Source organism: Idiotropiscis lumnitzeri, chromosome 1 (genome assembly GCF_059441095.1).
Source record: "Idiotropiscis lumnitzeri isolate Australia: NSW breed Sydney's pygmy pipehorse chromosome 1, RoL_Ilum_1.0, whole genome shotgun sequence".
Classification (NCBI taxonomy): Eukaryota; Metazoa; Chordata; class Actinopteri; order Syngnathiformes; family Syngnathidae; genus Idiotropiscis; species Idiotropiscis lumnitzeri.
In genome coordinates this window covers 2,361,012-2,382,062 of record NC_142391.1, presented here as the reverse complement: position 1 = coordinate 2,382,062, position 21,051 = coordinate 2,361,012, and the positions used below count along the sequence as shown (strand labels likewise).

The 21,051-nt window shown below is 41.4% G+C and overlaps 2 protein-coding genes across 3 annotated transcripts; both read right to left on the bottom strand.

The window, feature by feature from the left end:
- Nucleotides 1-223: 223 nt before the first annotated feature.
- Nucleotides 224-10,720, bottom strand: slc39a8 (solute carrier family 39 member 8). Its single transcript, XM_088310188.1, has 9 exons — nt 10,659-10,720; nt 9,026-9,284; nt 7,888-8,062; nt 6,664-6,833; nt 6,468-6,590; nt 5,741-5,905; nt 2,548-2,746; nt 2,217-2,401; nt 224-1,092 (listed from the first exon to the last, which is right to left on the bottom strand). The coding sequence occupies exons 2-9, from the start codon at nt 9,254-9,256 to the stop codon at nt 946-948; spliced, it is 1,395 nt and encodes a 464-aa protein (XP_088166314.1). The 5' UTR covers nt 9,257-9,284; nt 10,659-10,720; the 3' UTR covers nt 224-945.
- manba (mannosidase, beta A, lysosomal) lies at nt 9,144-20,421 on the bottom strand. Of its 2 annotated transcripts, XR_015846073.1 has the most exons (18): nt 20,031-20,421; nt 19,711-19,805; nt 19,336-19,441; nt 19,080-19,253; nt 18,627-18,750; nt 17,656-17,825; nt 17,487-17,600; nt 16,425-16,576; nt 15,282-15,399; nt 15,124-15,210; nt 13,796-13,963; nt 13,378-13,596; nt 12,390-12,554; nt 12,057-12,201; nt 11,837-11,982; nt 11,156-11,416; nt 10,659-10,939; nt 9,144-9,284 (listed from the first exon to the last, which is right to left on the bottom strand). XR_015846073.1 is itself a non-coding variant. In XM_088310174.1 (17 exons), the coding sequence occupies exons 1-17, from the start codon at nt 20,226-20,228 to the stop codon at nt 10,709-10,711; spliced, it is 2,673 nt and encodes an 890-aa protein (XP_088166300.1). In that variant the 5' UTR covers nt 20,229-20,421; the 3' UTR covers nt 9,939-10,708. The 2 variants fall into 2 exon arrangements, 1 of the variants encoding a protein (XP_088166300.1); XM_088310174.1 differs by lacking the exon at nt 9,144-9,284 and having other exon boundaries at nt 9,939-10,939.
- Between the last annotated feature and the right edge of the window lie 630 nt (nt 20,422-21,051).

Here is a 21,051-nt window from a genome sequence, read left to right as displayed (position 1 = left end):
CCCACCGATATTTCTTGACATTAAAACCGTTATATTGTCACAAGAGTGTTCACTTTGCAACAATACGCCAACTTATTCCCACGTCGAAGTTCACATGACACGATATTCTTTATTCTTGCGTTGTTTTTTTTATTGCTGGGTGTGTGGTGAGTGTTGATTTTTACGATGCCCAGCTTGGACGCTCAGTAGAAACGGAGGCACAAGAACGCCTCTTGGGCACTGATTTACAAGATTTACACTTTACATTTATTTATTTACATTTATAGTATATATTTTTACCACCACCGTGAATTCCAACATTTCCTAACAATCTCCATTCCTCCCAAAAGAAGTTAATCGTGCTTTGAATTTCCAATGTCATAAAAACACTTTCAATGTCAGAATACCAAGAGACCAAAACGTATCAATTTTAAAGCACTACAACACTTCATAAAGTTTGTATTTACAATATTCCAAAGAGACATATTAGCATTTATATTTTTTGCATCAAAGTCCGATTCACATTTTCTTTCAGTGTGATCCGAATAAACCTGAGCAAAGCAACACAAACCCTCTGAAACCTAAAATAGAAATACACAACTTTTACTTAACATTCCTAAAATGAAGCTTGATCGTACAGCAAAGTAAAGACAAAAAAACCACAACACTTAACAAAGAAAATCACAGGCAAAAAATACAAACAGTAAAGTACAGCACCAAACACAATATCTTACAATATTTCAAGAAAAAAAACAAAAAAAAATAAACAATAATTCAGTGTCTCTTTAAGACAACTCAAATTAGATTTCATGAATGAAATGATTTCTTTCACCTTGTGTGGAAAGTTTGTTTGGTTATGTTTGTAGAAAACATATTTGAAGCGTCCCGTTCCAAGATGAAGGCAAACAGAAATTATTATTATTATTTGCAATTTATTATAATTTTTTTTGCTTTCCTTCCCGGCGCTCATCCAAGGTTGATGTCTCGGGCGAACATGGTGATGAGCAAGATGATGGTGAAGCCCGTCAGCAGTCCGGCATTCTGGATCAGGAAGAAGATCACCTTGGACGAAGTACGCTTCTGTTCCCGGGCGATGGCGTCCATCTCGGGAAACTGAGCCGTAGAGAAGCTTGCGTTACTCATTCAGAGAAATTACGCACATGAAATGTGGAAAAGAATTCCATGCAACATTATCAGCTTCTATTCAACCAAATCCTTGAGAACGGCCAGCGCTTCACGGTGCAGACGGACAATGAGCCGAGGCCGACACACCCTCTCAACGGACTGAAGTGCTTCAGGTGTGGTATTTTACGGCCATGCTTTTATTTTGAAGGCCTGAAATGACGGGCGCCAACGTTTCCCAAAGGGAGCCAAAACGGGTTTTGGACGCCATTAACGGGATAAATCAGCTCTTACTCTCATAATCGTGCAAAGACATTACGAAGCACGAGATTTGAACCACTACAAAAAAGTTGCCTGGTCATTATAAGGGCAACGTGCGGTTGCTGCAAAGAAAATGAAACAAGTGTAGAGAAGATAGAAGTCGTTTGAAAAGAGGTGGAATGGACCAACTGCAATTGTACGGTAGTTTGAAAACAACCCAATTAGACCCGACCGATTTTAATAATGACCTGCGGAGTAAAGCTAAAGTTTTCACAAAGTATAAAATGATTTCAATGTTGGGGTATTTTAAATAACCCAATTTGACTTACTCATTAAATTCATTTACTTGGGTCAAAAAGGGACAGACTGCATCTTGGGTCAATTTGACATGAGTCAATTTTGCAGCCCAACTTTTTGGGTCATTGATTTGACCCCAAAAATTGGGTCAAACGAATGACCCAATTTTGGAGGGTCAATTGCACCCAACTTTTTGGGTTATTTGTTCCGCCCAAATTTTTGGCGGTTATTTTTTCTGCCCAAGATGTCAGCTCAAACTGTCCCGAGTGTTAAAGCACCCAGAAAGTTGGGTCGTACTGACCATTTTTGACCCAAATTGGATTATTTGGGACCCAACTGTTTTTCGAGTGTAGGGTCAGGCCATAAATGTTTGGGTTCAAGTTATCAGGATATCGCCTGGGGCAGTGCTAAAATGCAAAAAAAAAAAAAATAAAATAAAAAAAAAAAAAAATAAAAAAAAAATAAAAAAAAAGGCGATCATTTGATAGTTTCTTTTACTGGCCCTTTTTTAAAAAAAATCTTTTAGACAGCGCCTTTGATAAGACGAACTCAAGTACCATGTCAGCCAGGGCGATGTAGAGGAACATGCCGCCGGCGATGGCGAAGATGGCGTTGGGGGCGAAGTTGCTGCCCAGCAGGATTCCAAATACCAGGCCCGCATAGCACGCCAGCGCCGAAAGCAGGTTGAAGAAGATGGCCTGGGGCACGCTCATGCCCGAGTTCAGCAGGATCACAAAGTCGCCTGGACGCCACACAAGCCACATCATCGTCATGGCAAGAATTCCCTTCACACTTGATGCATTTTCTACAAGCTACGAGTCCGACTTGTAACCTCAGGTTCTGTTGCCATTATTTGGATACATAAAAAAAAAAAATGTTCCCGAGTACCAAGCTCGTGAGGGAACTCCTCGCAGACAATGGCGGTGGACGTGCTGAAGCCGGCCAGCGTGGAGACGGTGAAGGAGGCGCCGATGGCCAGGCCGTCGATGAAGTTGTGCAGCGCGTCGCTCATCGTGATCATCCACGCCACCGTCTTGACGCTGGACAGCCGCTGGCCGCTCAGGCAGCGGCACGTCGCGCTCGACGCCTGAAAGCAAACAACATGCACGCCATTACTTTCTTATTGCATTTGATTCATTTTGAGGCATTCCTGCTATTTATTATTTGATTACATTATTACATGGGAATATTTTTTGCACAATTGCTTATTCCCTCAAATGGATTATTTTGTGGGTTTAAATTGTATTTATTTATTATTTTGTACATTATATGACTTTTGATTTTGAAAAAATACACTGTCATTGAATTATAAAATTCTTATTTTCTCATTAGAATTATTTGTGTGAGATTTTTATCATGCATTATTTATGCATTTATGTTTTATTATACATTTTGTAATTGTATGTTACTATTACTACGCATTGTTATTTATTTCATTCTTTTTTATGGTAAATGATTTTGTTGATACATTATTTTACCAAATATTAGATTACCGTATTTTTACGACCAAAAGACGCCTGTATCAAAGGGCGCAGAACCAGTTGAGGGTGCTATTTCTGTATTTAATATTTAGACTGGGCGGCGCCGCACGGCTAGCTCGCGCATGCTAGCTCGCGCATGCTAGCTCGCGCATGCTAGCTCGCGCATGCTAGCTCGCGCATGCTAGCTCGCGCATGCTAGCTCGCGCATGCTAGCTCGCGCATGCTAGCTCGCGCATGCTAGCTCGCGCATGCTAGCTCGCGCATGCTAGCTCGCGCATGCTAGCTTTTTTTTTGTAGTCTCTTGTCTAAACCTGCGAAGTATCTTGCTTGAAATAACATGAATGATGAGACAGACGACACCATTGTGGACAGCTGCCCTTTTTTCCAGCTTTCTTCTGCTCCATCACTGAAAAAACGTATTTGTCACACTCATTTTGTCAATTTATTAGTGTACCTATTCAATTATTATCCCATTGTAGTTTATATTCCAAAGTTATTAAAATGATATTATTTATGTAATATATATTATGTTTGATGCATTATTCTGTATTGGTTTGTTACTTTATTTTGTATTATTATCATAATAATAATAATTTGAAAATATGTATGTGTCATTTTATGTGACTCCTGTTGCAAAATACAGATTTAGAATTTTGAACAGCATTAACTCCTCATCAAGTTGAAGTTTGAAAATGTTACTGAGCGTCGTAGAAATAAACGGCTGAGGAAAAAGCGTGCGCAGTGCGCTGTCGAGGAATGTTGATGTCAAGGTGAGAACGGACGCGCGTCAGCAAGCTTCTCCGCCCCCGACGTGGCTAAATGCGTGCCCGCTTCTCTTTTTAGTCGGGCACAAGGCGTCTTTTGTGCTACAGCCGGACAATTCACCCCATTGACCAGGAGGGGGAAGGACCTCCTTCCACCTTCCGCTTTGTTTGCTCTGCTTTTGTTTGCCGGCTCGTTAAACGTTAACCCCCGTTGCCACATTTCTGATGATGTCGCCTGAGTGTGGTCAGCGGCGGTCGCGTCTGCGATAACGACGTCGAAAAAAAACACATCCAGCAAATAATGATGACTTACTGTATACTTGATAAGATCAACAGCACTCATTAAGGTGATTAGCTACAAAGTGGCGGGACAAAGTGCACAGCTTTACGACGTCAATCACAGTATTGATCCTCGTGGTCACATGTTACGACATCAAATAAGGACTTGGGTGAAAGTGTGTCAGAAAGCGGAATATTGTACTTTAAAGAACAAAGAGGAGTAAGATAATTACGGGAAATAGAATGTCGAGAAATAAATTTGTCTGATTTTATGCTGCAATCCAATTCGTTGCTGATACTCCTTTTGGTGTGCCAACATTGGCCACTAGGTGGCAAACCCCGCTATTTGTGTGAATAGAGAAAATCCACATCATTGGCGCCCATTGAAATGCATCAAAAACCATGACAAAAAAAAATAGATTAGGGGCGGCGCGGTGTACGACTGGTTGGCACGATGGGTTCATAGTGCAAAGGTCGTGGGTTTGGTTCCGGCTCCGGCCTTCCTGTGTGGAGTTTGTATGATCTGCGTGGGTTTCCTCCCACATTCCAAAAACATGTGCGATAGGTTGATTGGACACTTGAAATTGCCCCGAGGTATGAGTTTGAGTGCGACTGGTTGTTTGTCTCTGTGTGCCCTGTGATTGGCTGGCAACCAGTCCAGGGTGTCCCCCGCCTACTGCCTGAAGACAGCTGGGATAGGCTCCAGCACCCCCCGCGACCCAAGTGAGGAGAAGCGGTACAGATCATGGATAGATATACTAGAGTACATAAAATACTTTAAAATATTGAAAAAAAATCTGCAAATGCCAAACAGAGTATTCCACTGGACTGTACCGTAATTCAAAATGTTTTGTGTGTTTGGTGTGTGATGAGCGGGCTTCGTCTGCACTATCGTTACTCATTTCGCTAGCTTGTGTGCTTCATATTAGCGCAATGACAATTAGCATTAGCATTGATTTATTTTTGTTTGTTTTCCATCTGGGCGGACCGCCGCAGCCGGGTCCCAAGTGGCCCGCGACCCGGTGGTTGGTGACCAATGCTGTAAATGACACAGCTGTATCATGAGACCTTTACGTAGAGGATGAAAAATCTCTTCCTGTTCCACCATTTGCGTTCAAAACTTCGCAACTATCGATGCTAACCGTTTGCGTGTTTTTGGACTGTGTTAGCATTTAGCTCAGTTGACGTCCCTGAGGCCAAATTATACATTTGTTTTAAAAACCCTGTGTGTATTTCTCTTTGTTTTAAGTCAACTTCAACTGGGAGCGGCATTAAAGACCTCGAAGACTCTTTGTTGAAGAATTGTTCAACATTTGCCAAAGTGCTGTTTACTGGGAAGTCAAGTTGAATTGAGTTGACTGCCACGTCAAGGTCCCCGCTGGATGTATTTTATTATTATTTTTTTTTATGACCAGATTTTAATGTTCGTTTGCTAATTTAATGACAAATGTGTCACTTTGTTTGGCTCGTTCATTTGCAAATCTGAAGTATGTTGACGTGACATTTCCTCGGTTGCTGTCCGTCACTGCTCTGTGCAACATTTCTCGGCTTTCTGACCTGCTCGGGAATGATGTTGGCGTCGGTGTGTTCAGAGCTGACGCTGCTCCGCTCGGCCGTGCTGATGCTGCTGATGCTCGTCAAAACCAGGCTGGAATTCTTCTTCAAGCCGGACTCGCCGTTTGGCAGCGGCTCGTTGGCCGGGGCGAAGTTCAACGGGTCGTGCTGATAAACAAACGCAGAAAACACACACGCCAAAAAAAAGAGAAAAAAGGGTCAATTCGTACCCAAAAAAAAGTGAGAAAGCAAGAATGGAGGGAAAAAGTCAAGCCAAAAGAAAAGGGAAGAGGAAACAAGGATGGCGAGGAAGGAAGATGAAAAAAGAAAGTGAGGAAAAAGGAAGGACCCAGAAGACGGAAAGCAAAAGAACTGAAGGAAGAAAGGAAAGATGAGTGGATGAAAAAAGGAAGGAAGAAGGGATGAAATGGAAGAGACGCAACTCAACAGTCGGGAAAAAAGAAAGGAAAGAAACGGAACCAAGCAAACAAGGGAAGAAGACGGAATAAGGAAGAAAGGCAGCAAGAACGGGCCGAGATAAAATAGAAAAGCACAGACACATGGAAGGAAAGAAAAAACATGAGGAGAAAGGAAGGACCAGAAAGAGCATAAGGAAGGAATGAAGGAAACGAGAGAGGAAGGAAGGAAGAACAGAAGGAAACAAGGAAACAAGGAAGGAAGGAAGGAATGCCGATGAAATGAACGCTCGGAGGCGTGCAACAAGTCTGACCTGGTGTTCCACGCGCAGCGCCATGGTGAGGATCCTCTCCACCAGGAAGAGAAGGTAAAATCCGCCAAAGATGCCGATGGCGTTTGCCACGTAGTTGTCCGATTTGGGGTCGAAACCCAAAGCCTCCACAACGACGACAACGGCGATTGCGATGAAAAAAACGGCAACCATCTCAAGACGGATTTAGGCGGCTCACCTCCGGGATGAGCTGCAGCACGGCGTTGGAGAAGAGCGTGCCGATGGCCAGGCCGATGAAGTAGGTGAGCACTTTGGGGAAGTACGACTTGCTCGTCAACGGGATGAGCAGCAGGCCCAGCAACGCCGCCAGGTTGATCACCGTCACCGACAGGAAGCCCCATCCCCAAACTGCACACACACACACGAAAACGTTTTGTTGCCGCCACGTGGCCACGACTCACTTAAAAAAGTGTTTTGATTGCACTCTAGACCAGGCGTGGGCAAACTACGGCCCGGGGGCCACATGCGGCCCATTAAACGTTTTAATCCGGCCCGCCGAACTTGACAAAAAAATGAAATGAATAAACCTTGTTCATGTTTTATTTTCTAAATATTGTGGTTTTTCAAACACATATTTTGTTGTCATGCTTTTGTTCACTTTCATTTCAAATGAAATGTATTTTTATTTCTCTCTCCATCCATCTGCTCTCGACGCATATCCAGTTCCACGTGCACCGTGACGGCCGTGACGGCCGTGCAGTCCATTTGACAGAGCGGTGTGTTATTAATTATTAGCTGATAACACACTGCTGATAAATACTAAAAGGAACTGACATGAGACACGCTTTTTTGACCAGCTGTGGCCGAGAAAGTTGAACCCCCCCCCTACAGCCCCATCCCAACAAACAATAACGTTAGAATCAGCTCGGAAAAAGCCTTTAGTGGTCATCGTCAAAGTTACAGAGTTAAACAACTCAAGTCGTCATGACGTCAAAAGGTGAACATTTGGAGCTGTCATTTCAAGTGTAAAAAGAAGTTAGGCAGGAAAAGTCAAATCAAGGCAAACTCAATTCCGTCATTTGTTTTTTGATTTTTACTTTGGAAAATTAGTTGTTATTCTTTCAAATAATTTTGTATTTATTTTTCACATAGTAAAATGCTTTTAAAAATTTGAGGGGGGGGGTGGAATGGTACTTTTGTAACTGCGTCATGACTTTGAAAACTATATTTTGGTATTCATACAAATTTGGTGTTCGGGTTGGGCAATGTGAGTTTTAATTTATTTTTTTTTCCTTTAAATTGGTTTTGACTTCATAAAAAAAAATATATATATATATTTTTTTATTTTATTTAAATGTTGTGCAATTATGGATTTGACTTTTGAGAATGTGTTTGAGTTCCACCATTTCTCGTTCAGAGTATGAAATGCACATTTTGTGGGTTCCTTTCATTTGAGACTAACCCGAGTAGTCGAGCGTGGGCGGCGTCGGTGCGGTGGTCTCGGGGGCGGTGTAGGGGCAGGAGGGCACGAGCACCTGGGTCAACACGGCGGGACAAATGGCCTCCAGATGTCCGGCGCTCAGCCGGCTGACGTTGGAGAAGCCAAAGTGGGACAAGATCTGCTCGACCGACGGGCACTAAAAGCCGCGGCCACAAAAAAAGAGGAAGACGGGCTTTTATGACACATGATTGGATCAGAATGAAAAATTCAAAAAAAAAAAATCACTGACTTGTCTTTCAATTTTTTTGTTTTTTTTTCATTTGGGTTATCAGAGTGAAAATGTTTAAGACTTATTTGAAGTATTTTTTTTATTAGGTTAACATTTGCATATTGTAAACCCATTTTTTAGTTCAATTTCTTCTAATAGGTGAATGTATTCTAACATGTAAATGTAATTAAATGCTTAGTTGATCTTTAAAAATATTTTAGTATTTGAGAAGTAAATATTTAAAAAAAAATAGCACAACAAATTCATTTAATTTTTGGGTGATATTAGCCTGACTTTAATACGCAGAAGTGCTCATATTTTGCATCATTAATGTAACTAAACAGATTCATATTTTTGGAACAGCATCAATTAAAAAAATTCAAACCATGTGTCAGCATATACATACAGCACCTTTTGCATAACATGTTCGTGCACGTGTATACGGGATATACAAATAGATGTATGCAAGCATGTAATTAATTGACATTATAGAGAATATTTTCTACGTATTTATCAGTTGCTAATGATGCACATATACATATTGTAGCTACAGACCCAGATATAGAGCAGATCTCTACATATCGATCTTATATATTATTTACAGTGAATTAGTCTACTACACACATGAATATAAGGATATTATTGTTTTATGGCACTTTAATAGGGCAACACAAACTAACTGGACATTTCATTAGGTACACCCATTCAATCACACAGATTGGCACAACGCCACAGAACATGTGAAGACTACGTCAGATGTTCCAAAGGTTTTCAACCCTGATCAATATATTAGGGACAGCCTCATCACAATGCTGGTCTTTAGGAATGAAAAGAAAAAAAAAAAAAGGGCAGACCGAATGAATATTCCGCTATGCGTCTCCAGTGTGTTACCTCGCGTCCGTGGAGCGGGTTGCCGTCGTGGGTGACGGCGTGGTGCCTGCGGGCAGCTACAATGTGCAGGAGCTCCTCCAAGTTCCGCGGAGGGATGGACTCGTTGTGGCCGAAGAAGTGCACGATGTCCCGCAGGAACTCGCCGGCCCCTCCCGCGAGAGCCTCCCGGCCGTGGGCGACCACCACGAGGAGCACCAACCCCCCCAAAAGTCGCACAAGCAGCGCAGCCATGTCTCTCTCGCTTTTCCACGCAGTCCTCCTATGAGAAGAAGAAGAAGAAGAAGAAGAAGACCCCCCCACCAACCCCCAAAGAAAGTTTTTAACTCCTCCAGCACGACTTCATGACCGTACACATGCACGAGCACGCAACGCAACAGGATGGCGCTTTCCCGGCGGGAGGTAATCAGCGCTTGGTTCAAAGCTCACTGGCGTGCGCGCGCGCGCGCACACGCACACACACTCACGCACACACGGAGAAGAGCGATCGACCGCGCGCACGAGTTCCAAATACGCTTTCCCTTGTGCACCCCCCCAAAGTTGGAATGCCCCACACGTGCACGCGCAAACAAACATGCACGTGCAGCAGGGAAGAGGTGGAGTGCAGGGGGGGTCATTTAGTCACGTTGGAAGGTTTGACTGGGGCGAGGGGGTGGGGAGGTAAACAAAAAGTAAAACAGCGTGGGCACGGTGGCGCCTCCTGGTGGAGACATGACGCACGCACACTGGGAAACCAATAGAATGGCTCTTTTTCATTATAATTCTCCAAAATTCAACACACGGGGATACGGACCGGGCTGAATTACAAAATCCGGATCCACCCATTAAGATACAATGGAAAATTTAAAAAAAAAAAAAAAAAAAAAAAAAAAAATATATATATATATATATATATATCAACTCAGATCAACGATACAGTGGTGCTTTGAGATACAAGTTGACTACATTTTGTCACCATTCTCACGTCAAATCGCCTTTCCCCCATGAAAAGGCAATACATCTGTTCCCGCCTCCTCATTTTTCGTCACATGTTTATTACTCAGGAAAGCAACGCTCTACAGCAGTGGTGGGCAAACTTTTGGATTGGCGGGGCACAGCGGGTTTTAAAATTTGACAGAAGTGCCGGACCAGGAGCAGATGGATGGAGTGTTTTGGTCACCTCACCTCATCTGAGAAAAAAATACATTTACTCGTAGTAAGTTGCAATACTTTTGTTTTGGGCGAGTATCAGGAATATATGCCCGCGAGCATTCTTATACTGTTTCTCTGTGTGTTGCTTCAATTTGTTTCGTCAACTGTTGTCACATTGTGACAATTAAAACCATTTATTAGCCCGTCAATGCTGTTTCCAATTATGTGTTAGCGTTATGCTAGCAAACGTTCAACTATTGTACAGAACTAAAATTGAGCTATATAAATAAAAAAAAAGACAAAAAAACTAAACAAAAAACCATCCATTAAATTTTCCATCCAAGCCTCATGGCCAACATTTACTTCTTAAAGGTGGCCATTATTATGACCAATAGTGATGTCAAATTGTCGTGAAAATAAATATTTACAACAAATCAAAATTTACAGTAAAATGCAAATAAAGTGTCATCTTAGATGTCGTGAGAAAAAAAATCACGTGTCCTACCACTGAATTCACAAGCAGCAGGATCGGGTGGCGATAAGGTTTAAGGCGATTTAAGGCGAGTCGAGGTCGCTCAACGAGGTGACGCTGAGTGCTCGGGAGAGTTCCGTCACGCTCGTGTTTCTTCCGGCACGGAACGCCACCGTCCTGTTCCTGGACAGCATCAAGAATCCGTTGGCGCTGAAGCGTCCGGGAAGGTCGCCCGCGTCCAACCACACAAAAGGAGCCACGGCCGACGACTGGAGATCCACCACCAATCCCGTCTCATCCTCGCGCACTTTGGCCTGCAGGGGGAGACATTTGTCAGTTGAATGGGGGCTAAGTGCAGTGTGAAAAGGACTTAACAGAATTCGGTATCCCTAAGTGTGTGAAAGAAAAAAAATTCAAGACGACCAACAAGTCATTCAAAGCAGGAATTCTGAATTTCTACGTGACTCCAGGAAGAAATTTGGCATCTGGAAATGTCTTAAGGAAAGAATCCTGGAACAAAAGTGTCGCACCGTGATGTTAGGCGGTCGTAGCCCCAAGGCGTCTTTGGGTGAGCACAGGAAGTGGTGGTTAGCGGGACCGCGTCGGCCGCCGCCGCCTTCCTCCAGGTGGAAGGCGAGCAGGCAGCTGAGGCGGCTGCAGCTTCCGCATTCAGCCAGCAGGGCGGCGACAGGCTCTTTGAAAAGCGGAACGGCGCTTCCTCCAGGGACCGCCACAAGATCAGATTTCAGCGTGCAAAGCGGGTCAGGCTTGCTCCATGTGTACACTGACACCTGGTGGAAGGGCAGGATTGAAATACTTCTAACTCAGATTTCATGAGTTTTTAAAGCACATTTTCTTCGTAATTATGAGTTGTTTTCATTTTGGTTTAAATTTGATTTTTTTTTAATGTATTTATTTATTTATTAATATATGTAGTACTTTTCAAGTGCAAGAGGAAAAAAAGAGCACTAAGTATTTAATAATGCTTTAGTTAATAAATATTTTTCACACTTCACTACTTTCACAAAAAATGATATGAAATATAAATTTAACCAATTAAAGATTTCAGGCCACCCCCCCATTACATTTTGTAATATTAGTGTGCATTTTTTTTTTAATAAAAGGAAAAAATATATATTTATTGATTATTTACGACATATTTCTTATTTTACTAATTGAGTTGATGTTATTTTCATGCTGGGAGGCCTTACCATAGCTCTGAGTTTGAGATCTTGGCTCAGGTCGGAAACAGCGTAGATCAGCAGCATGTCGCCGTCGTCCTCGAAGGCGACGGGCAGGACGTCAGCGAAAAAGTCGACGGCCAAATAATGCAACATCTTCCACCTGCCGCCGAACTCTGCCGAGGAACAGGAAGTGACGGCGGATGCGACAGGAAGTGGCCACCGTGGGCTATTTTGCGGGCAGGCTTACCGATGGACGACCAGGAGGGCGCCTGCCAAATATCGTTGAGCTGCCAGTAGAGGGCGCCCATGGTGTTGCCGAGGCCTCCTATCAGCTCGCTACGGCTACGCCGGTAAAATTCCGTCTGAGTCTTCACGCATTGAGCCTGCATCACCTGACAGCAAACGCACACAAACCGTTACAGTCTGCTTGCATCGGGGCCCAACTGAGGCAGTGAGTGAAAAGTACAATTTTAATGTTAATTTAAAAGGCTCAAAAATTGGAATTGTTTTAGGCAAGCTTTTTTTTTTTTGCCTTCACGTTCTGCTTTTGATTGCAATGGTGGTGGTGGTCACTTGTTACCTGCGTGAGATAGAGCGTGCGCGTGAATCTGATGAGGGGGTCGCTGGAGTTGGGCAGGTGGAAGTGAATGGACGCCTGCTTCAACATCTGCTCGTTGCCGTCTTGATGGTGCTGACGGTGCCGAGCAAAGCGGCTGCTCAAGCTCCAATCCTCCGCAACCGACACCTGCAACGTCACCGGCGCTTTTGTTGGGTCCACTTCAGGGACATTCAACAATCAGAATTTTCCTTGCACATTACTTGAAAGGTTGTACTTCAAAAAGTCAGGGCCGGACGATTAATTGGCCAATCTAGCTAATTAAAAAATATTTATTTATTTATTTATCTTTGCCAATTGCTTTCTTTTTTTCCCCTCTTTCTTTTAATATTGTAAATTAAATCACAAAAAAAAAAAATATTTTTATAATAACACTAATTAATTTTTTTACATACCAGCATAGATAAAATATTAATAATTGTATCTTCATTATCACATAAATAAAAAATGTTTTATAACGGTTTGACTTTTTGCATGGAAATTAAAAATGATATTTTATATATTTTAAATAGATTTGTGTATAAATTTATGAAATCAATCTTTAAGTTTTTCACAGTTTGGTGTATTAAATACTCACAGTACTTTTTTTTTTTTTTACACTCAAAATTTGAAATAAATATTTATAAAAATATTTGGAACCTTCAAATGATCTTTCTTTTTACTTCTTCCATTTCATTTTTTTTTTATACTTAACAGTTTACATATTTTCAAAGTTTAGTTTTTTTCCTTTCATCCTTTAAATTATTTTACACAATTTGATACTTCCACAAAAATGTGTGTTCAATTAGCAAAGTTCAATTTGTTCAACAACTGTAGCTTTAACTTTTTGCACTCAAAGTATTTTTCTCATTTTAATTTTGCAGTATTTTCTTTTGCCAAACGTTGGCGATGACGAAGATACGCAGCCACCGAGTGTTGGATCTTGGCTCCGCAAAGGGAAGCCAACGCTTACCGGCCGCAGGGTGGAGAGGGACGGCCACGATTGGAAGCCGTACTCGGAGGCGAAGCGCGTCCGCGAGAAGGCGCGCCAGTCCCAGCAGTCGTCCAGGTAACTGTAGAAGTGCGTGTCGCCGTAGCGCGGGTCGTACGGGTCGCTCGCCACGTAGCCTTCCCGCTCCGACTCGGCGCCGTTTGTGGGACTGGAGACCAGGAACGGCCGACTGGGATCCTCCTGAGGGACACGTCGTGCTCCGTCATTATTAAGTCGCTGCTTCGCAAACCTTTTGCATTGTGTTGCATTTTTAAGCTAATTTATTGCTTATTTCTTTGCGGCTCGCCAAGCTCCGGCTCCCGAACAGCAGAAAAGTCAGAGGCCGACGATTTGAGAAGCCCCGCCTGAAAAAGTATGACGTAATAAACATGAAGCCCACCTGCTTAACGATGGCCATGATGGTGTTCACGTAGAGCGCAACGTAGTCTTTGAGGTAGACGGGCCGCTGCCAGTCGGGGATGTGGAACCAGTCGGTGGCAAGGGCCGCTTCGTTCTCGTTGTTTCCGCTCCACATGATGACAGATGGGTGGGACTTCAGTCGCCAGATCTGGGAGAGGAAAAAAAAAGAAAGAAGATTATCGCAAGACGAGACATTCATCGCTGTCTATCTGAAAGCTTCAAGAAATGAATGAAAAAAAAAAGGTGGTCGTTTTTATGTAAGAGTAATTCAAAAGTGCTTCCTCTACACCGATTGTATTATAAATGATATTTGATATATTTTATACTATATATACTTAAGTATTTTTAAATTTTTAAAGTTGTGTATTTTTCCCATATTTCTCGATTTGGTACAAATATATGCGTATTTTTGTGTTTTTAGATTTACATTTTTTGTGTGTATTTTGTTTGTCTAATATTTGTGGATTGTTCCTCTGACACCGTATTATATTATTTATATTTATTATATTTTTTTCGGGTGAATATTTTTAAATTTGTCATATTTATAACAGTTTGGAATTTTTCTCTTATTTCCATATTTTGCACAAATATTAGAGTATTTTTTTTTGTCTGGTTTTGTATTTTCAGTATTTTTTTCTCTCTATACTTTCCAAATAATTTTGCCTGATAATGTTTTATTTTTCCGTTAATACTTTTGTATTGTTCTTCAAATATAGCTTTATTTTCTGTTCAATGCTTTTGAATTTGTTTCTAAGAATTTTCTATTCTTTCCCTAATATTTCAGAATTGGTTTCAAATACGTAGTTGTTTATTTTGTCTAATATTTATTTTTCTAATATTTGTGTATTTTTTTTCCATCTTTTAATTTTTACTCTTTTGCACTATTTTTTGTCTAATACAGTATTTAGATATTTTTGAATATATTTCACATTTGTTTTCATCTCATTATTTGTTCGTAAATGCTGAATATATCTTTTTTTTTATTTTCTATTTTATTTTTAATTTTGTAGACTATTTCCATAACAAAAAAACCTTTATCTTTATTTTTTTAGTATTTTTTTTGTCCAGTACTTTGGAATTTGTATTGTACACACAATACACTGCAATTAGAGAAGTGATCTTTTTGACATAATATTCTTGTTTGATTATCTCGCCATTTTTGTTTAATTGATCAATTAACTATCTACTGCGTGTTGTCTAATATTTGTTTTTACTCAATTTAGGAACAGCTCTGAATACGACCATCACGGTACTAAATAAATCAAGAAATGATCCCGCGATGAGGTAATGTGACGTCCCATTTCTGACCTGCTGGTAGACCTCCTCCCTCACGGTGCTTACGAAGTCGTCCTCGGTGGGGTACATAGCGCAAGCGAACATGAAATCCTGCCACACCTGCAAGACAAATTTGCAAATATGATCGCAACAAGGTGTGAAGTGCTGCACGAATTGTTGCCGGCGCTTACCATGAGACCCATTTCATCGCACGTGTCGTAGAAGGCGTCTTGCTCATAAACGCCGCCGCCCCAAACGCGGAGGACGTTCATGTTGGCGTCGGCCGCCGACTGCAACAAGTCGGCCAAGCTGAGAAGGAGGCAAAACCCCTGGATCATTTAGTCCACATCCTCCACAGCCAGTTTACGCTAAACTCCAACAACTAATACGCGTTGCGCTCTCAAATAAGACAATTCAGCACACTAACGGGACGACTATAGTAGACACGGCTCAGATTTTTTCAGAATATTGGTGTATTTTTTGTCTTTTTTTTTTTCGAAAAGGGATGTGTAGAATTGATGCGGGTTTTTTTTCTTATTTTTGTGTGAAATATTTGTGTATTTTTGCCTCATAAAAGTTCACATTTGTTTGTGAAGGTCTATTTGATATACCGAATTTTCCGGATTATATGCCGCTACTTTTTTCCTCGATTTTGAACCATGCGAATAATAATAACGGCGCGGCTTTACTGCGGATTTTTCTTTTACCAGTAGGGGAGCTCTATAGTTCAGAAAATACACTAAATAAATGATTTTTTTTTTTCGTTTTAATTAGCAAAGTTGTTGCTGTGTTAAAAGGCAATGTTTTATCAATCTGTTTGCGTACCTTTTATGTGCATTCACAGTTCAAAATCGTTCTGTACATGCACTTAACAACTCATTTTTTGCCCCGTGTAGTCTGAAAAATATGATAATATTCAAATATTTGGAATATTATAATATTCATATTTTTGTATAATTTCTAAGATTTTTGTAATATTTTTTGCATCAAAAAGATGTATAATATTTTTTACAAGTTATTTTTTGTCTATAATTTTTAAATGTTTATCCCTTTAAGCCTTTTTATTTCATTTAGCCAATTTATTTATTTTATTGTATTTTATTTTGTATCATAATTTGGCTAATATGTTTTCAATTATTATCAAAGATATTTAAAAATGCATTTGCTGCTGTGTTAAGTTCGGTCATTTTAGCCTAGCAGCTAGCACTCGACTCTCAAGCCGCAAGACTGGTCGCAGTGAAGGTTCTCGAGCGGGTTTCGTCCCCGTGGCTCCGTCACGCAGTTGCAGTCCGTTCCGATTTTTTTTTGCGTGTCATTACAATCATGTGACTTACACCTGAGGTGTGACTTGGTCCTGGAAAGAGTGCGCCGGGATCCAGTTGGAGCCTTTGAGGAAAAGCGGCTTCCCGTTGATGCGGAAGTAAAAACTCAGACCGGGTGAGGCGGCGATGGGCTCCTGGACGAGCTCCACGCTACGGAAGTAAACCTGCAACACACAGTGAGAGCTTGAAATGAATCTCTCGGTCGCCGTAATGTTCTTGCCAGAGAGGCAACCAGGGACCATAAAAAAAAAAAAAAAAAAAAAAAAAAAAAAACACTTATGAATTACATTTTTTTCATAAATACTAAGTTCTGAATGAAGAATCGTTTCAATCGTGATTTCGATATTAATCAAAAATAGCGGGAATTATTATTTTTTTTTATATACCATATCACATACAAAGCACACCACTCACGTCTCTCTAACCAGCCATCTGATTGGCTGAGGCTGACAGGCTCCCAGAATACCATACTAGCTCACGCGAGCTAGCATGCGTGAGCTAGCAAGTGCGAGCTAGCAAGCGCCTCATAGTGCAATGCGGCTAGTGTGTGTGTTGAAAACAGAAATAGCACCCACAACTGATGCTGCGCACTTTGATACGGAGCGTCTTTTACGGTAATCAGCAAAAATCCATGTAAAATGGCCGGTCGGCAATTATGCTGTAAAAAACACTGGAGGGAAAAAAAAAAAAAAGTACATTTTTAGCCACTCAAATTAGTGTCTTCCACCAAAAATGGGGGTTGGTTATTCCCCCAAAAAAACAAAACAAAACAAAAAAAAAATATATATATATATTTTTTTAAATATTGGGGAAAAAAAATTAAAAACAGCAAATAGGTGAATCCGCTGTTTGCGTTTGCCAGATATATTTCTAATATTTATATATTTTATGCATGTTACTTTATGTATTTGTGTATTTTATGTATAATATTTGTATATTCTGTAACATGGACGTATTTTCTTATTATATTTATGACTTTCATTGACATTTTTTGCCATAGCGTGATTCTTTTTTGGTGTATTTTTTTTCCTCATAATTTGGCCGCATGGCAACGACAGGAAGAGAGCTCCTTACCTTTGATTGCGTTTTGAGCAGCACCATCCCGTTCGGCGATCGCAACGTGACCAGGAGGCGGTAGGACGTTTGTCCCCCGAGACCGTTGGGCCACCACAGCCTCACGTTGCTGCTCTGCAAACAAAACGTTCTAACTTCTTTCCGCAAGTACGTACAAGCGCACGCATACCGTGTTGACGCTGAGGGTGAAGGTGTATTTGGCGGTGCCGTGGCGAATGTTTGTCTGCAAAGTGACGCGGGAGAGCAGCTGGGGCAAGTCGAGCGTGATTTGGGCCGACGCGGGCTGAAGAGCGTCCAACAGCGCGTCCATCTGCAGCGACCATGACGAGCGCTCGGCATCTGCCATGGAAAAAGCATTCAAAACTTTGGCAAAGCTGAAAGCGGAGTACCCGGAGGAAACCCACACAGGACGGCCGGAGCCGGAATCGAACCCACGAGCGCTCCACTGTGAGGCCATCGTGCTAACCAGTGCCGCCCCCATGTGGCACAATGAAAAGCTTTTTCATATTTGAAATATTTCTTTCCAATATTTTAGGCAGAATATTTTTTTCCCTTGGGCAATTCTTTTTTTTTTTCTCAAATGTGTTTGGTCTTATTATACTAATTTTCCATTTTAAACATTGTTTGACATATTATGTAAAGATTTTTGCTCAATATTTCTTTTCTGTATTTTCTTCTAAAACATTTTTTTCCATTATGATTGTATTTCATTTTCTAATATTTACAGCTCTTGGACCATTCTCATATTCTTAAATATTTTCCATAATGCCTTTGTTACAATATTTATATATATTTCATTGTAAACATTGTAAGAGATTTGATGTGTTTTGGTCATTTTTTGCCTAATAAGTTTTATTTCAGTATTGTTTTTAAACTAAAGTATTTTTTCTAAAAAGTTTTGTTTAGGGGAATTATTGTTGCTTATTTTTTGGGGGGGTTCAATATTTTTCTAAAATCTTTTTTTATTTAAAAATTGTCTGACATTTTATGCTCTGTGTATTTTTTAACAATACTTTAGTCTACCTTTTGCATTTTTTTAAAATTTTTTTTAAATTAAATAACATAAGACATGAGCATGTATAAAGGCTATTGTGGCGATGATGCCGACGATGACGATGAGACGCAGGTGAGGTGGCGTACCGTAGAGTGGAAGAACGGCCAAGTGAACGAGGCGTAGCATGTCAAAGGCCTCCAGGCGGACGCCTTTCCACAACCCGGCGCCAGGGAAGGACGGACCCCAGTCCCAACTGAACGAGCTCTGAGCCTAAGCAAAACACATGCAGGGTTTTTTTTTTTTTTTTGGTACCCCCAAAAACTCTTCATCAAACCCTGATAAACCTCAATATGCCATTTCCACCCCAGAAAATATTGGCCTTTTTTTTTTTAATCTTAGTCTTAATAAATACTCTGTTTGTACTGTAATTATGCTAAAACTAAAAAAAAAAATGAACCCCAAAAAGATAAAAGCTAATAAAAAAATAAATTCTTTAAAACTAATTAAAACTAACTGAACTTAAAACACAAAAGTCCCAAAAAAGACAAACTAAATCAAATGAAAAATCCCATCCTAATCCAACTGTGGTTTGGACTCACTTTCCTGATGAAATTGACGTGACATTGTCCCTTCTGGACATCAGGCGGACACTCGGGAGGAATCACGTAGGCGGCGTGGGCTTTGCTCCTCTGGGCGGCGAACACGACGGGAGACACGAAGCGGACCATCAGCTCGTTCTCTTCAGCCTTCAGCAGCTCTCGGACAGGAAAGACCTTCAGCGGGAAAAGAAAAAGACGTGGGACAAGTTGCGGAAAGGACGGACGCATGGGTGGGGAGGCGCTCGGGTGAACGCACGTATGCTCGAAACATGTTGTCCGTGCGGCCCACCAACGCGCCATTGAGCCAAACGGACGCCGCCGTGTCCACGCCGTCCAGCATCAGAAGGATTTGCTGCTTGGACCTGTTGGCGAGAACACATTAACAAAGACGGAAAGAAAACGCCCCCCAAAAAAATCTATTTTATATTTCCTGTGGCGTATTCCAAAAGAGAGCTGAGCATACAAATGTAAATGGAACAAATTTTGGAAAAAGTATTTTTTTTATGTCTAGTAAAAAACTAGTTTGGTAACTATAAATCAAGTGTGAAATTACACCAAAGACATCCTTAATTATCAGCTGATCTCAGAAAGAGTTTTTTTTTTTGAACTCATGCCGGATTTCGCTGCTGACCTCAGCTCTTTGGACACGGCAAACGTGGTGGCGTACGTCCAATTGTCCAAAGAGATCCACTTGTAGAGCAGGTCATTGAAGCGGAAGTAAGGATCCTGGAAGACGCACCAATGATTGAAAATTATGCAAAATATTCAAAGCAGCATAAACTAGGAGATATCGGGAAATAAAAAAAAAAAAAAAGAGACATTTTGAACGTGCTTTGGGTTCGTTTTCCAAATACAATCCAACTTTAGCGCATTTCACATAAGACGGGGCTGTAAAAGCCACTTCTGACTTCCCATCGCAATTATGATAGAGAAGATTCTTTTTGACGAGACCTGGATGACACCTCGCTGCTGCAGCGCCGTGTGGACGCAGCCTGGCACCCGAGCGGGGAGAGACAAAGACTTGTTGGAGTTCCACAAGGTCCATTCGCCGTCCAGAATTTCGACAAGAACCACAGGACCCCCACGGCTCCAAACGTGCAAAACTCCGAAGGATAAAAGCAAGAACACCAAAACGCGTACAACAATCATATCTTCTCCTTTCCGTCGCCTTCCTTGTTGGCGTCGTCAGGGGTCAAGTTAAGTTTTAGATCATATGACCTGATTTCGTGTTCCCTCTGGCGGCGGGTGCGCCCCCTGCAGTATGATTGGCCAATGGACATCTGTCGTCATAGTATTTTTTTTTATGTATTGTAGCGTCTACCATGTTTTATAACAGCTATTTAATTGACAGCGACTCGAACTGTTTTATTTGGAATAAATATGACACATTTGGAATTGTCATTTCGTTTCGTCGACAAAACAAGCCCCTCCTGCGTGGATCCACCAGCCAATCATATTACATCGGCGCAAGTTCTGCAGCCAATCACATTGACGTCTGATATGTAGTTTACCAAACTTGGCAGATTCATGGGCAACATCGTATCTAGCCACGCCCACACGAAAGTATAAGCCATTTTACATAGAGCAGAGGACTAAAAATATTGTGTTTGTCGCAAGTTTATCATCAATTTTGAGGATTCGAGGAAAACCTATTCCTTATATGGGAACAGATGTTGAGGGTCTCAACTTACAAGTACCTGGTTGTTCATCTGAACAATAAACTGGACTGGAGCGACAACACAGATGCTCTCTATAGGAAGGGTCAGAGCAGACTCTTCCTACTCAGGAGGCTGAGGTCCTTTTGCGGGAACTTCTATGACTCGGTGGTCGCATCGGTCATTTTCTATGGAGTGGTCTGGAACAGAAAGAGGCTGTTCCGCTTGTATATGACGTGGGACGTAAGTATGTGTGTACACATGGGGAATTGTGGATATTTGCATGTGTGAGATATAGTATATATATATATCAGTTT

Bases quoted from the DNA above. Each gene is read 5' to 3' on its own strand.
- slc39a8 (XM_088310188.1), bottom strand. From the start codon at position 9,256: ATGGCTGCGCTGCTTGTGCGACTTTTGGGGGGGTTGGTGCTCCTCGTG. The intron at 6,591-6,663 runs GTGAGCCGCCTA...GTCGTTGTGGAG, and splicing joins TGCTGCAGCTCATCCCGGAG to GCTTTGGGTTTCGACCCCAA. The intron at 5,906-6,467 runs GTCAGACTTGTT...TTTGTTTATCAG, and splicing joins CGCTGCGCGTGGAACACCAG to CACGACCCGTTGAACTTCGC.
- manba (XM_088310174.1), bottom strand. From the start codon at position 20,228: ATGATTGTTGTACGCGTTTTGGTGTTCTTGCTTTTATCCTTCGGAGTT. The intron at 18,751-19,079 runs GTGAGTCCAAAC...TGTTTTGCTTAG, and splicing joins ACGTCAATTTCATCAGGAAA to GCTCAGAGCTCGTTCAGTTG. The intron at 17,601-17,655 runs GTATGCGTGCGC...TTTTGTTTGCAG, and splicing joins TCACCCTCAGCGTCAACACG to AGCAGCAACGTGAGGCTGTG.